The sequence below is a fragment of the Eptatretus burgeri genome, chromosome 14 (genome assembly GCF_056783735.1).
Source record: "Eptatretus burgeri isolate ZD-2024b chromosome 14, Ebu_testis_v1, whole genome shotgun sequence".
NCBI classification, from domain to species: domain Eukaryota; kingdom Metazoa; phylum Chordata; class Myxini; order Myxiniformes; family Myxinidae; genus Eptatretus; species Eptatretus burgeri.
The window spans coordinates 33,303,895-33,318,187 of NC_140974.1; the positions used below are offsets into that span (position 1 = coordinate 33,303,895).

At 44.8% G+C, this 14,293-nt stretch overlaps 1 protein-coding gene across 2 annotated transcripts; it reads left to right on the forward strand.

Moving 5' to 3' along the window:
* Nucleotides 1-1,067: 1,067 nt before the first annotated feature.
* On the forward strand, nucleotides 1,068-11,730 carry LOC147012935 (carbohydrate sulfotransferase 6-like). Of its 2 annotated transcripts, none has more exons than XM_085854301.1 (2): nucleotides 1,068-1,336; nucleotides 7,415-11,730. In XM_085854301.1, exon 2 carries the CDS (start codon nucleotides 7,431-7,433, stop codon nucleotides 8,613-8,615), a length of 1,185 nt encoding a protein of 394 aa, XP_085710427.1. In that variant the 5' UTR covers nucleotides 1,068-1,336; nucleotides 7,415-7,430; the 3' UTR covers nucleotides 8,616-11,730. The 2 variants fall into 2 exon arrangements, with proteins under 2 accessions (XP_085710427.1, XP_085710426.1); XM_085854300.1 differs by lacking the exon at nucleotides 1,068-1,336 and adding an exon at nucleotides 1,997-2,454.
* The last annotated feature ends 2,563 nt before the right edge of the window (nucleotides 11,731-14,293 follow it).

Below are 14,293 nucleotides of genomic sequence, written 5' to 3' on the forward strand. Positions count from 1 at the left end.
TCACTTAAAACATGTAGAAATGCAAAAAAAAAAGTTTTTTTTCTTTTGGGGGGTAACAATTTTTTTTGAGGGGGGTGGAAATCACTTAAAACATGTAAAAATGCCAAAAAAAAATTTTCTCAAAGAATTTCTTTTTGGTGGGGGTTGGAAATCACTTAAAATATGTAGAAATGCAAAAAAAAAAATTTTTTTTTTCTATTAATTTGGGGGGGGGAAACAATTTTTTGGGGGGTTGGAAATCACTTAAAACATGTAGAAATGCAAAAAAATTTCTCTAACAATTTTTTTTTGGGGGGGGGGGGGTTGGAAATCACTTAAAATATGTAGAAATGCAAAAAAAAAATTTTTTTCTCTAACAATTTATTTTGGGGGGGGGGGGGAACCAAGTCCAAAATTTAATGGCATGATCCTTGGACCATACCTAACCCCCCCCCCCCCACCAAGTTTCGTCGAAATCCGTCGAGGAGTTTTTCCGTAATACTGTTCATATCACAAACAAACAAACAAACAAACAGAAAGGGGTGAAAACAGTAACCTCCATCCATCTTCGAAGATGGCGGAGGTTAAAAAACGATCGCTTTTGATGAGAGGGGAGGAGGTTATGAGGGGCGCCGGGTGTGACATTCCCCCCCCCCCATCCCCCCGGATCCACCCTGCCGACTGATTCTCCATTGTCAAATGCCTTCTCATAGTTCACAAATACCATGCAGAGAAGTTTATTATATTCCCAACATTTTTCCTTCAGTTGATCAATGGTGTGTACATGGTCAATGGTGGAATATCCACTTCTGAAGTTTGGTTGCTCTCTTGGTTGGTTGCTATCTACAATGCCTTCCGTTCGATTGGTTAGGACCCTTGTGAAAAGTTTATATATGTTGGCCTATATGAAAGTAGCTGATTGGATAATAGCTCTTAAGATCTCGTTTGTCTCCCTTTTTGAAGAGGATAATCATGTTTGCTTATTTACATTGCTTGGAAACTTTCCTTTGTTTTCAGCAAGCTCAACATCAGTGTTTCTCAAGGTGGGCGTGGCAATATTTTGGTGGGGCATGAGGATTTAAAACTCTTTTCAAGATCAAAGGAACCATGATGTGGCTGTCTGAGGAGCGCGAAAAGAAATACCCAAACTCGACTACTTTGGCAAGGGAAGTATTGATAAATTTTCCATCATCTTATTTAGTCGAATGTCGATTTAGTGTTGTTACCGATTTGCTGCAAGCTCAGAGAAATCGACTAGAAATCACGAAATGTGGTGATTTAAGGCTGAAACTGACAAAATTGGTTCCTCAAATCAAACAAATCTGCAGTCAGCGTCAAGGGCAGGGCTCCCATTGAAGTGAGTAGCAATTGAATAAAATTTGCTATAAAGTTTTAATAAAGCCTTTTGAATACATATGTAGTATATACTGTAGTGTCTCCAATCATGGTGGGGCGTACGATTTTTTTGAAAATCAAAGTGGGGTGTGGGACAAAAAAGGTTGAGAAACACTGTTCTAAATAGTTCAGCAAGCTGTAATGAGATAGTGTCTTCTCCTTCCATAATTGTGCATATTAAGATGTTATCCAGCCCTGGTACCTTTACTCTTTTCATGTTTTGTAAGGTTTTTTTTAATTTCCCCGTTTGTGATCTCTGGTGTCACTTCGGCTATTGTTTGATACAACTTTTTAACCCCTTTTCCATTGTGCTAAAGCTGTTCATAAAATTGTTATATTCGTTGTAGTGTGTTGTCTTGATCTTTGCTGATTATGGCAGGAATTTGTAACTTGTTCACGGTGCCAGCGATAGCTCACCGATTCTTCTCGAAGGACACCGTGGGATCTATTAACGTCTACCAACCAATGTCGGCAGACGGGACGCCCAGTTAAACGTCCATCCACAGGAAAAATGTCAGGAATCTAATAAACATTGATGAATCACCCTGCCTGTGAAACACCGGGATGACTGTTGAAAGTTGGGTTGGAATTCCAACCCAGATTCGACAGCTTAGAGTCGAGTGTATGTACCTCCAGGTCATCCTGCCAGCCTTTGTCTGGATTAAAAGTTCCTTATGGAGTAGTGGTTAAACAGTTTTGACAAAGATCAATAAAAGACAGAAAGAAAACCACTTAATAAAGATAAATGAATAAAAGTGTGTTTTTAGAAAATAGGTATTTATGCATGAGTAAGGGAAAAATTGACACAGGGTGGGGTTGACACCTTCCTTTTGTGATATAAAATGTTTGACTTTCCTGAACTTAAGTTGCCGGAACCAGTTTGGCTTGCATGACAGCAAAGTGACGTGGAGGTTTGTGGAAATAAGAAAAGTCCATCCACAGGCAGGGAGAAGTGTGTAATTATACAATTTTCAATCCAACAAAGAGATAATACAAAAAGGAACACAATACGACCAGCAAGTTAAGCCGCACGCTTGTGGCATTGTGTCAAAGGACGTGAAAGGGAGCATCGAGTTCCATGTGAGTCCAAACATGTTTCACACACATACTTTTGCATTTACTCTTTGAAAGTCCTGGATTATGACAACATAACCAGGTTGCTATATCAACTGTACTGTATTTCAGTTAATAAGGACGAGACTACATCGATGTCATCTCAAATGGAGATGTCCAGCCGCCTGTCCTTTGAAGCAATTTTTGGAGTTCTAGAATAGCTGTATTTTTGGCTGCTCGCTGATGAGTAATCTTCTCTTAATATTGACACATGAGCGCACGATCAAGTTTGTTTGACTAAAAAATCCAAACTGATGCAGCCAATGTCACAGCTCTTTGTATGACATTCTGTTCTTTTTGTGTGGATCTAAATCTATATGTCCATTATCTCATGATATATATTGCAAGAACAGACCTTATATTTGGTACCGTAGCCCTGCATAAAAAAGAGAGACCTGCAAGTAAATTGAATATGACCTGAGTTAAGTATATGTATTGTTGCGGCCGGGGGTCAGATGAGAAGACCACTAGGGGAAAAAGCTATCTCGGGTTCCCACCATACTCCCCGGAATCGCAGGCCGTCGCACACGGATAACTCCGTGATGCGGCGGGTCGCAAACCGACCATGAACGCCAATTACTCAACCACGTGACTTAAGGTCCTCCGTCTAATATCGGTGACCTAAAAATAATCACGTGATCTAATTACCGGGGGACACGCCTTCGGTACACCTTGTCCGAACCGGGTCACCTTACCGGATCAGATGCAGCCGAGTGACACTGCTAAAGGCCCAGTCACACCTTAACGTTTTAGCCAGCAATGACAACGTATCAAAATGTATGTAAAACGCTGGCTTACGCTGAACTTTTGATGTTTTTTTTAAAGATTCGGACGTATTCATAATGAGTTGGTCGTATGCATAACATATTAGTAACGGATACAGAATGTTTCGTTATCTTATAGATAACTTATACCAACGAATGCTTAGCCTGTTGTCGGCGTTCACGTCCTATGCCCAACGATAGTCTAACTTATGCATAGCGCGCTGCACGTTTGAGGGTTGGCACATTGTCTCCTGCTTGATTACGATGTCGGCGCAGCGTGTGCATCGATCCAGAGAAAGGGCGAGATCATCAGGTGTGAGGGAGGGACTTCAGGTGGAGCCAGGTGAGTGGGTTGTCCAGTGGTGAGAGGCAGGCGGAGAAGGTGGGTGGGTGGAGCCAGTGGCGAGGGAGTTGAGATTCCAGAGAAGGTAGAGATCGAGAGCGAGTGGGCAGAATGGCAGACAGGACTTGCAGAGAAGCAGGCATATATAGAGATCGATCCAAGGCCATGCAAAGATGATGAGGACGACCACGACGATGACTACGACTCCAAACAGCCTCTTCATCTGTCCTTTATACATCCGGCGGTGTAGAGCAGGGCGCCGCCCCGAAGCGATGAGTCGTCACCCGAATCAGGCTCTCCCATTTGGCTCTGGCCACCGCACGGCCCAGCCGTGACGGCCGGAAACGGTCTTATTGTACATCCGGCGAGAGATCATGGAGCTGTGAAATTGTCTCGCTCTGAACCCCATGATATGAATCGCCTTGCACTGAACTCCCGGGCCGTGCTCCAGAGACTGGCTGAGGGCCGCTTCAACCCCACATGCCCGTGAACCAGCGTACAGACCCGAATGAAGAGGTGCACTATTCGTGCCTCGTACTGTGTGATGGATTGAAGGAAAGGATTAGATATAATTAGGGTTAAAAAGAGTGTGCCGTGTGCATCCTGTATGGTGTTGGGATTTAATGTATGGTTCTACTATCCCCCTTTGACACCGTATCTTGCAGCGGAGGATTTTTCCATCGTGTAGGTTATGCTTCCTTTGGTCTCCGCGAGGACGCATTCTTATCGTGGAGGATGATGCTGTGGTTTTCAGAAGCAGCAGTCTGGGTGGATTTATTTGAGGAACAAGAGGAAAAGAGTTGGAATGAAGATAGAGATATAATCAGACCTAACTATGAGATCCACACAATGCACTTCGTCCCATTTGACCCATTAGACAGGAGGGAAAGGTCTAACTGCACGTATATTAATGAAATAACTGTCTGGGGTCCACTGTATGATGGATGCCATTGCCTTAGAGGCAAGCGTTTTTCAGAACCACAACAATATATTGTTACGGTGCCGGGGGTCGGCCGCGAACCGACCACTCTGACGGAGCCGCAAGTCGAGTCGGCCCAACCGATCGCCTGGAATATAGATCGCCGCCCGGATAAGTACGAGTCGACGGGTCCTTGTACAAGAACCGAAATACGCCAATGGGCAGACCACGTGGGGTAGGGTCGATTGTCAATGTTCAATTTACCTAAATACCCACGTAATCCAACTACCGGGGTATTCCACCCTCGACGGAACTCGTACGCAACAAGCCACTGAGGCGAGCCTGTCCCGTGCACGATTCCGAGCGGCTTAATTGCCGAGAACTGTCGGTCCAAATGTCCCCCTTTTATGGCAAACCAAAGGCTTTCCAACTACCAACACATGAAATGCTCAGTCAATGAAAGAATCGACGCGACGAGCTGAAAACATTTAACAATTGGGATATTTATTAATAATAATGGGGAACTAGGGAAGTACGTAAGAGCAGAACTATACCGACTTTACGAAATGCAATGCAAACATTTACAGCACACAAAGCACTTAATTTCCTACTTATTCGACGGGCCCACAGACACACGTACGCACACACACACACACACACACACCCAAGAAATGGTGGCTGAGGCCTTTAATAACGGACTCCAGCTCAGAGGACAGGTGAGCTGAAACCCAGGACCTATCTCGAACCTCTCCACCTCATGTGGTCTTCAAGTTGTTCAGACCCGGGCTCCATCGAGAGCGAGCTGGACCCAATCTCCGTGAGCCGCGATCTTTCCCGAGCTCCAGCGAATCGTCCCGCGCTTCTCAACACACGCTGGTGAGATTAGGCGCCGATCCTTCCCGTCGATGCGCCGCTTCCCCGAGGAACCACCTCCACGATGAGGCCGACGAGTCGCACCAAGCCGTCAACCAAAACGGAGAACAAAGAGCTCCACAAACCAAGAAGAAGAAGCCACCACTCGCAGCTCGAGCCGAGCGACCAGCTCAACTCTCTTCCAAACAAAGCAGCTCGAAGCAAAAAGCTCTCCCGAGCCAAGCAGGACCCGACGGCCTGGTGAACAACTACTCAGCAGAAGCAAAAAGCTTCCGAAAGCCTCAACCCTAACCCAAGGACCCGACGGCCTGGTGAACAACTACTCAGCAGAAGCAAAAAGCTTCCGAAAGCCTCAACCCTAACCCAAGCCAACCAGGAACCGACGGCCTGCTGAACGACCACTCCAACCGAACAAAGAAAGGATCTCCTCTTTATCATTCTCCGCCCACTCCCCCGCACTGGTGCCCGGTGTGACTCATGCCCTCGTGATCCATCCCCGCTCAACCACGGATGGGAGGGAGTTGTTGACGTTATGAATCACGGGACGGAAGGGCTCTTCTTCCTCTTCGCAGAAGAGGGGGAGGGACGTCTCCATTGTTTCTTGATCGCTCCCTAAGTATTGAATTGAATAACACAGCGCACTTCATTGATTTCTGCCCATTAAACAATGGAAGGTGAACTATCTCGGGAACAAGCACTTATCGACATAACTGACTAAAGGAACCTGAATGTTGTGTGCAATCGAATTCCCAAATTCGTAACAATATTTAACTAGAATGGTACTCAGTAGAGCGCATACCTTTCCCAGGCTGAAGAGTTTACATATTGCATCCCACCGAGAGATCGAATTTGGATCTGGAACTACAAAGATCTGGAACTCCAAAAACCCATCCACAACTTTTTGAGAGATCGTGCTATCGTTTTTGGCCTTATCTCTCAATGGTGAAGAATGACTTTAAAAAAAGATTGTAGTCAGATCCGAATTCGATCTGCACCAAAATCTATTCAGTTCGTTCCTGTCACACACCCAACCTGTCCATCCAGTTTTGTCCGAATCCGACAACTTTTTGAGATATCCTGCACCCAACAAACAGACAGACAGGGGTGAAAACATAACCTCCTTCACCTTAGGTGATGGAGGTCACCAGAAAGAGCAATTAAAGATTGCAGTCTCTCGCCAGTACTTGTTTTGTGTAATGTTTGTGTGGTTTTTATCGTACATAATATATTTTATAAACGTACTCACATTCTAATTGTAATACTTTATAGAGGTACTTAGTTGAAAAAAGATAACATGCAAAAATTGTAGTCTACTTTGGCACATGATATGCACATACTGTCATGTCTGCATAACTCCCTTGAACGTGAGCACACATGGACATCGTAATCATTTTCAAATACAGCATACAGTATCTGTCTTGAAAACAGCTTGGCTGATCTCCACCAGGTTTTGCATACACGTTTGGGGGAGGGATGGGGATACCAAGGATCAGGTCATGGGCACAAAATACTATCACCCCCTCCACCCCCCCCCTCACAAGAGTGGGTTGATGACTCGGGATTTTCACCTGTGCATGTGGCTCACGTGGTTTATTGGTCCATGCTGGAGGGAGGGGTATTCGTAGCCACAGGCACAAAATGAATTTGCTCACACCCTCCCTCCAACACTGCTCGCAGAGGGCGCTGGTGTTTCTCGTCAACATTCATTTCATTTAAAGTCCATGTATCCAGTTTTCTCATTTTTCCCAACCGTCATTTATAATTTAAGTTTTCATTTTATTACTCCCTGCTTTTCTGTGTCAGCCTGATGCAAAATACAGAGACTCGAGGAAAATTGTTTGTTTTCCAATCCAAGCGCACAAATACATTCTTATTTTTCCATTGATAACACGAAACGGAATTTAGGTTTTTTGGAAATGGGAAAAAAATCACAAGCCCTAATTTAGATGAATGTATCTGTTGAAAGTGAGTCCACTGTACAGACAAATCATGCTAACCATGTGTTTTTTTTATTTTATTTTATTGCAGCTCAGAAAACGCCATCATGCAGTTCTTGCCAAGGATCAGCCAGACCATGCTCATGCTGTTCCTGGTTTTTATCATTGGGATAATTTTCTTCCTGTTTAATAAACCCAGTGAGAATACTAATGGAATACAAGTACGAAGTGACTGTGACGAGCAGGCCAAGCCAAAGCGAACGCATACGCTGATCATCTCCACCTGGCGTTCAGGCTCTTCATTCTTAGGCCAAATTTTTGGACAACACCCGGATGTCTTCTACCTTATGGAACCCTGCTGGCATGTTTGGACAGAAATGCGAGGTGCTGGTGCTGTGGTTATGGAACCAGCATGTCGTGACATGCTACGCTCAATCTACCTATGTGACACGTCTGTATACAATTACTACTTCCCACCGGATCCTCCCCCTCCAACTGGTCGAAACCTTGCGATGGTCTTCATGCACTTTGTGAGTCGTGCGCTCTGTTCACCACCTGCTTGCGATGCCTTTGCACCAGGGACATTTAGTGAGGAAAAATTATGCAAGGCACGCTGTTCTGGGAATTCATTTGAGAGGTTTTCCCTGGCATGCCACGCGAGCAAGCACATCGTCCTCAAAGAAGTCCGATTCTTTGACATAGAACCTATTGAGTCAATGATAGCTGACCCCAGCATAGATATTCGTGTTATTCACCTTGTGCGTGACCCAAGGGCAGTTGCACTTTCCAGAGACAAAGCGCCACGAGCTCTCAAAAGAGACAACGGGGTGGTCATGAACATGACTGGATATGAGTTCATAGATAGCAACCTTACCGTTCTGCAAGAAGTGTGCAAGAGCACTGAACGAATGCGAAGTGTGGCGGGTGGAGAAATGCCATTTTGGCTAAGAGGTCGTTTCATGCTGGTTCGTTTTGAAGATCTCGTGTTGGACCCAGAGGGCTTGGTCAAAAAAATGTTTAACTTTGCGGGCATCCCGGAAAGTGAGGCAATCTTGCGCTGGGTTGTGAACGTGACACACGGTGATCACGAAACAGGTTACAACTTTGACACAGTTGGGAAGAATGCCATAAAGATCGCACAAAAGTGGCGCACAACGATTACTCTGGAAAAAGTGCTGAGTATCCAGAATGTCTGTGGAGGCATGATGAAGGCTTATGGGTATTTGCCTGTTAAAACACAGAATCAGCTTCAAAATTTAGATTTGAAACTTGTCGACAAGGTCCCCAATTAGACCTAAATCACAGTCTTAAATTTCAACTTGATCAGATGCATGGTTTGGCAGCCAGAATGATTAAATCTTTTTTTTTTTTGAATAAGGTTCACTTGGCTGCGCTTGGATTGGTTTGAAGGTAGAGGAGCAGCAGCAGCTGAAATGTGATTCCTCTCCAGGTTCCTCCTGATGACTTCATCTTTGCTGTTCATTTGTTTGAGTTCCTTCTGATTACTCCGATGCAGGAATGTACCTATTTGGTCTTCCAATTGGTTTCAATTGAATTTATTTTAATCCCATTCTGAATTCAATTGAATAATCATAAGCATCGTGGGTGAGGGTCTCAGGTGTCCAATCAAAGCTGGACATCTCGATACCCGGTCATCACTGCCAGCAGTTATAAAGCGGCAGTTCTTGTTATGTCTATTATCAATTATGTAACACACCAGTACACAAACACCACACAAAATACACCATACAAACACCACACAGAACAACTCCTGGCGAGGGTCTGCAATCACTGATTGCTCTTTTTCTTGTTCTTGCTTTGTGATTGAGAGAAATGTTGCACATGCGGATGAAAAGGATTTTGAACTGTGATATCAGACCTTTCATGAAGGTTGAATATACTTCGTGCTTCTCACTGTGAGGGGCTGAACACACCAGTCAGGTATTTGATTGCACAACAAACATTGTTACCTCCCTCCACCACCGAAGGTGGAAGGAGGTTATGTTTTCACCCTTGGCTGTCTGTTTGTTTGTTTGTCTGTCTGTGTTCAGGATATCTCAAAAAGTTGTGGATAGATTTGGTTGAAATTTTGGGGGCAGGTTGCATTGTGACAAGGACGAACTGATTAGATTTTGGTGAAGATATGGATCCGGATCCATCTACTAGAATTTTAAAAGTGATTCTTCGCCATTGGGAAACATGGCGAACTGGAAGGGCACTCGGTAGAGCGCATACCTCCATTCCGTGCTGCCTGATCCACGATAACATATCTGGCCTGATCCATTTTTGCAATATCATGCTATATGTCGTTTTTGAGCCCTATTTCTCAATCCAGATCTTCACCAAAATTTAATCAATTCATCCTGGTCACACCTACAACCTGTCCACCCAGTTTCGTCTGAATCCGTGCACAACTTTTTGAGATATCATGCTACATATTAGTTTAGCACTATCACTCAATGGTGAAGAATCACTTTTAAAATTCTCAGATCCGGATCCGAATCTTCACCAAAATTGAATCATTTATTCCTTGTCACACACCCAACATCTCTACCAAGTTTCGTCTGAATCCGTCCACAACTTTTTGAGATATCCTGCACACAGACAGACAAACAGACAGACAGAAAGGGGTGAAAACATAACCTCCTTCACCTTCGGTAGTGGAGGTAAAACCGAGATTTCGCAGGACATTTCAAATATACATGTTGGGCTCCATATGTTCTCCTGGATCAAGGCATTGTGTGGCCGAGGTATGTGCTCCACCGAGAACCCTTCGAGTTTGATTCGATTTTGTTTGTGGTTTCCATGATCGCTTTCTGTATCAACTGTGAATTCATCGTGAAATTTCATCCATCAAGGTTTCTGTTGAGAGCATTTGGGGGTTTTGGGGTTCAGTGTTGTAAAATACACTGAGAGTTGTAAAAGGAAAACGTTAAAAAAAAAAGACTCAGTGTTTTGTCATTATGGCTTCACAAGCATGGCTCATACGAGCAGCTGGAATGCAAACATATCTATACTAATAAGTGTGTGTGTGTGTGTGTGTATGTGTGTGTGTGTGTGTGTGTGTGTGTGTGTGTGTGTGTGTGTGTGTGTGTGTGTGTGTGTGTGTGTGTGTGTGTGTGTGTGTGTGCCCAGGCTATAACTTGTTTTAGCACTTGAGCTTTTGTCATAATTTTCAACAAACCTGAATTGTAAGAATATGTTATGACTTGTTGAGCTGTTTTCTCGTTACCTCCACCATCGAAGGTGAAGGAGGTTATGTTTTCACCCCTCTTTGTCTGTTTGTTTGTTTGTTTGTCTGTTTGTGTACTGGATATTTCAAAACGTTGCAGACGGATCGGGATGAAATTTGGTGGGCACGTTGGGTGTGTGACAAGGAAGAATTGATTCCATTTTGGTGCAGATCCGAATCCGGATCTGGATCCGATAACTTTTTTTTAGTGATTCTTCACCATTGAGAGACAGGGCTAAACTAATATAAAGCATCATATCTGAAAAAGTTGTGGACGGATTCGGATGCAACTTGGTGGACAGGTTGGGTGTGTGGCAAGGACGAATTGATTCGATTTTGGTGAAGATCCGACTTAAAGAATTTTAAAGTGATTCTTTACCATTGATAGATAGGGCCAAAACCGATATGTATTACTGTAGAGCATTATATTTAAAAATTTATTGGGCCCGATATGTTCTCGTGGATCAGGCATTACGTGGCGGAGGTCCGTGCTCTACTGAGTGCCCTTCCAGTTGGTAATAGTTTCATGAACATTTCACTCACAGTGACGCTTACATGCAGCACTCACTATTCACTGTACAACCATTATGATATTGTTGTGGGCCAGGGGTCGGTGTCGAGAACGACCACTAGGTGGGAGAGGTTACGCCATCTCCCACCAGACTCCCCGGAATTGCAGGCCGTCGCTCCGGATAATTCCGTGAGCCGGCGGGTCGCTGAACCGACCGTGGACGCCAATATCTCAACCGCGTAGCATAGGGTCTGTTTGTTTAAAACCAATTTACCTAATTAACTAAGCGATTTGGACTACCGGGGAAACCACGCCCTCGGCACGTCTTGCTCGAACCGGGTCACTCTACTGACTACGGTTGAGTTCCAACTACCGACTACCAACTCCGGTTCGGGTGCAGCCGAGTGGAAACTGCCAAAGCCGTGCCGGCTATGATAGACCGATTACTGGGGATGAAACCCCGCTTATACTCAGACCCGGGCCATGCTAGACCAATATAAGAAGTGACAGAAACGGACTGGGAATATTTCTAACAAATTTATTAACAGTAAAAGAAAGACAAAGGCAAGACTTGGCGCAAATATGCAAGCAGGGAAATATTTACAGAAAACAAAAACACTTAGTTCTACTTAAATATGGGCCCACATGCAGACACACACACACACACACACACACACACAAAAAGAAAAGAAACCCCAGAGTCTTTATTTGACCCTCGCAGCCGTGAAGAGAGATAAGCTGGGGGGTCAGAGTTTGGTGGGTACGTAGTCGTCGGAGGGAAAGCGTGCTCTGTAGTGCGGCACCTGCCAAAGGTCATCAGTTTGGTCCCAGTCGCACGTGTGGGACTCGTGGCTCGTGGCAGAGCTCGCGTGGCGAATAGTTGGGGTCCACAGGACACCTCTCCCCATAACAGCCACCGTGAACAACGAACCAGACTGCTCACAGCCATCGTGAACAAAACTGCCTGACCCAACCACCATGAAAACTCCTCCTTACTCAGAGAGTCTCGAATATATATTTCCTCCCACCACGGGGAGGGGCTCTTGGCGAAAAATGCCTCGCTGTCTGCCCCTCATTGGACAGGGTCCTACGGCCCATTTTTCCGGGGCAGGGCCTTGGCCCCTGCCGGGACACCCCAACTGCTCTTTCCACGTGGGGTCAAACTTGATGAGTAACAGTATAGCGCTGCAACGGTACGTTGGTGGTGCAGCCGGTTGGCGGTGGATCGTGAGGGGCCGAGGTGTCATGCAGATGGCTTGTTGGTTGTTAGATGTAAAGATTTAATAACCCAACTAAAATAAGTCCCAGTGCTCGTTTTTGATTCTCCCACTAGACAAAAGGAAAGGGATCTCACACATGTACTTAACGGGATAACTGACTTTTGGGACCTGCATGTTGAATGCAAATGGTTTCCAGGTCCGTAACAATATTATTCGCAAAATTACTCTGCAATAAAAAATTATGAGAGGGTGGTATGATTTCCCCTTCAGGTCAGCACTACATCCACCCTTTGGAACCTTTGTCATCCCATCATGTATTGTTTTACACATTATAACATTATTTGTACCATACATTTCGTTTACTATTGAAAGATGTACAAAAACCTCTTCACTTTAAATTTCAAATACTGTACAACAGCTTATTGCATGATATGTGGTGTGTCCTCCCAAAACCTTGCATTTCAAATCTCGTTTTTGTCTAGCTCATGACGCCTGGAGGCAGAGAACACCTGGAAGATTGTCCTTTTAAACCCCAGATTTGAAAATTGCCCTGTGGGGTTTGTTTTTACGAACTTCGGAGATGTCTCTCTCTCTCTTCACCACAGTCGCTTCATTTTACTGCTGTTGCTCCACCTATCGACTTCAACTCTTTTCTGTGGTTTTCATTTCCTGGTTTCAACAGCTGCTTTCATTTTCTCAACATCTCCAAATGATTCCACCTTTTTACAAATACTGTGGGGTTCTGTGAAGCCGGCACTCCCCCGAGGCAATGGCACACAACATATTGTGTCCCGAGACAGTTATTTAATTGATATTCGTTTTAGATAGCTCTTCCCCATTGTGTAGTGGGTTTATGGGTCGTATGTGTTGCGTGGGCTTTCGGCCAGTTATTCTCCATTCTTTACCCATTTTTCCTTCAGGAAAAACCCATTTTACAATTTTCCTTTACCCATTTTTCCATTTTTCCTTTTTCCTTATGCACATGCGAACTTCTCCTTTCCTCACACATGCATGCACATCAAAGATCATAACAAACAGACAGGTCATTTGCATATGCATGCGAAAAGCCATTTGAATCGGGCGCTATAACTCAATGGGCATTTCACTCCGATCTTCACCATACTCGAAGCACCAACGCTACAACATTCAAATGACCTTAACATGCCTGTATTATATACATTACACCATCAGACACCAACTCAAGCTCACCTACACTCACCATTGATGCCACAACCTCAACCACCTCCATCACAAATCACCACACGACAACTGCTACGCCACTCCACCGCGACTATCGCTTAACCACAGTCACCATAAACGCCCACAACCGCCCTCTGGACCGGCAGGGATGAGGGAATGCAGCACGCCATGGTGGATACTCGGATAGGAATGTTTTGGCATATAGCTTGAAGCGCAAGAGTGCGCGAGACTCCGTTCGACATCATATGGATAGCCCTGAAGCTCCACTCAATTGTGGCTTTCATTGCATGTTCGGTGTGCATCCACAACTGGAGAATGCGACCAAATACACGACCATCATGTTAATCTCAGAGCTCACTCACGTGGCGGACTGCAGAGTAAATGGGGCCATATTCCACCGCCGGACCCTCGCATGGGCAGTGTCAATGCCATGATAATTGCCTGCGGACCAACGAGGACGCTGGAAAAGCTCAAAAGCTCTCCCTGATTTGATTGGAGGCTCCACCCTCCACCAAAAGTGCGGTATGTTCTGAACTAAAAGACACACAGACGGTGGAGCTTCTCGAGTGGTACATAGACGGTGGAGCCAAGGAATGGAACAGAATGGAGAGGCATGGAGTGCAGAATAGAAGGACCAGGCATCCGAGTGCAGTATCAGACAGCATGGTGTTACATTTACAGACTTCTTTACACGTCACTAGTCTATTTTCTCACATGGTCTTTTCTTTATTTCTGTGGACGGCATAAAAGAGAATCAATGATTACTTGGGCCCACTGACCCACATCTTTTACACTTTCCTCTGTACA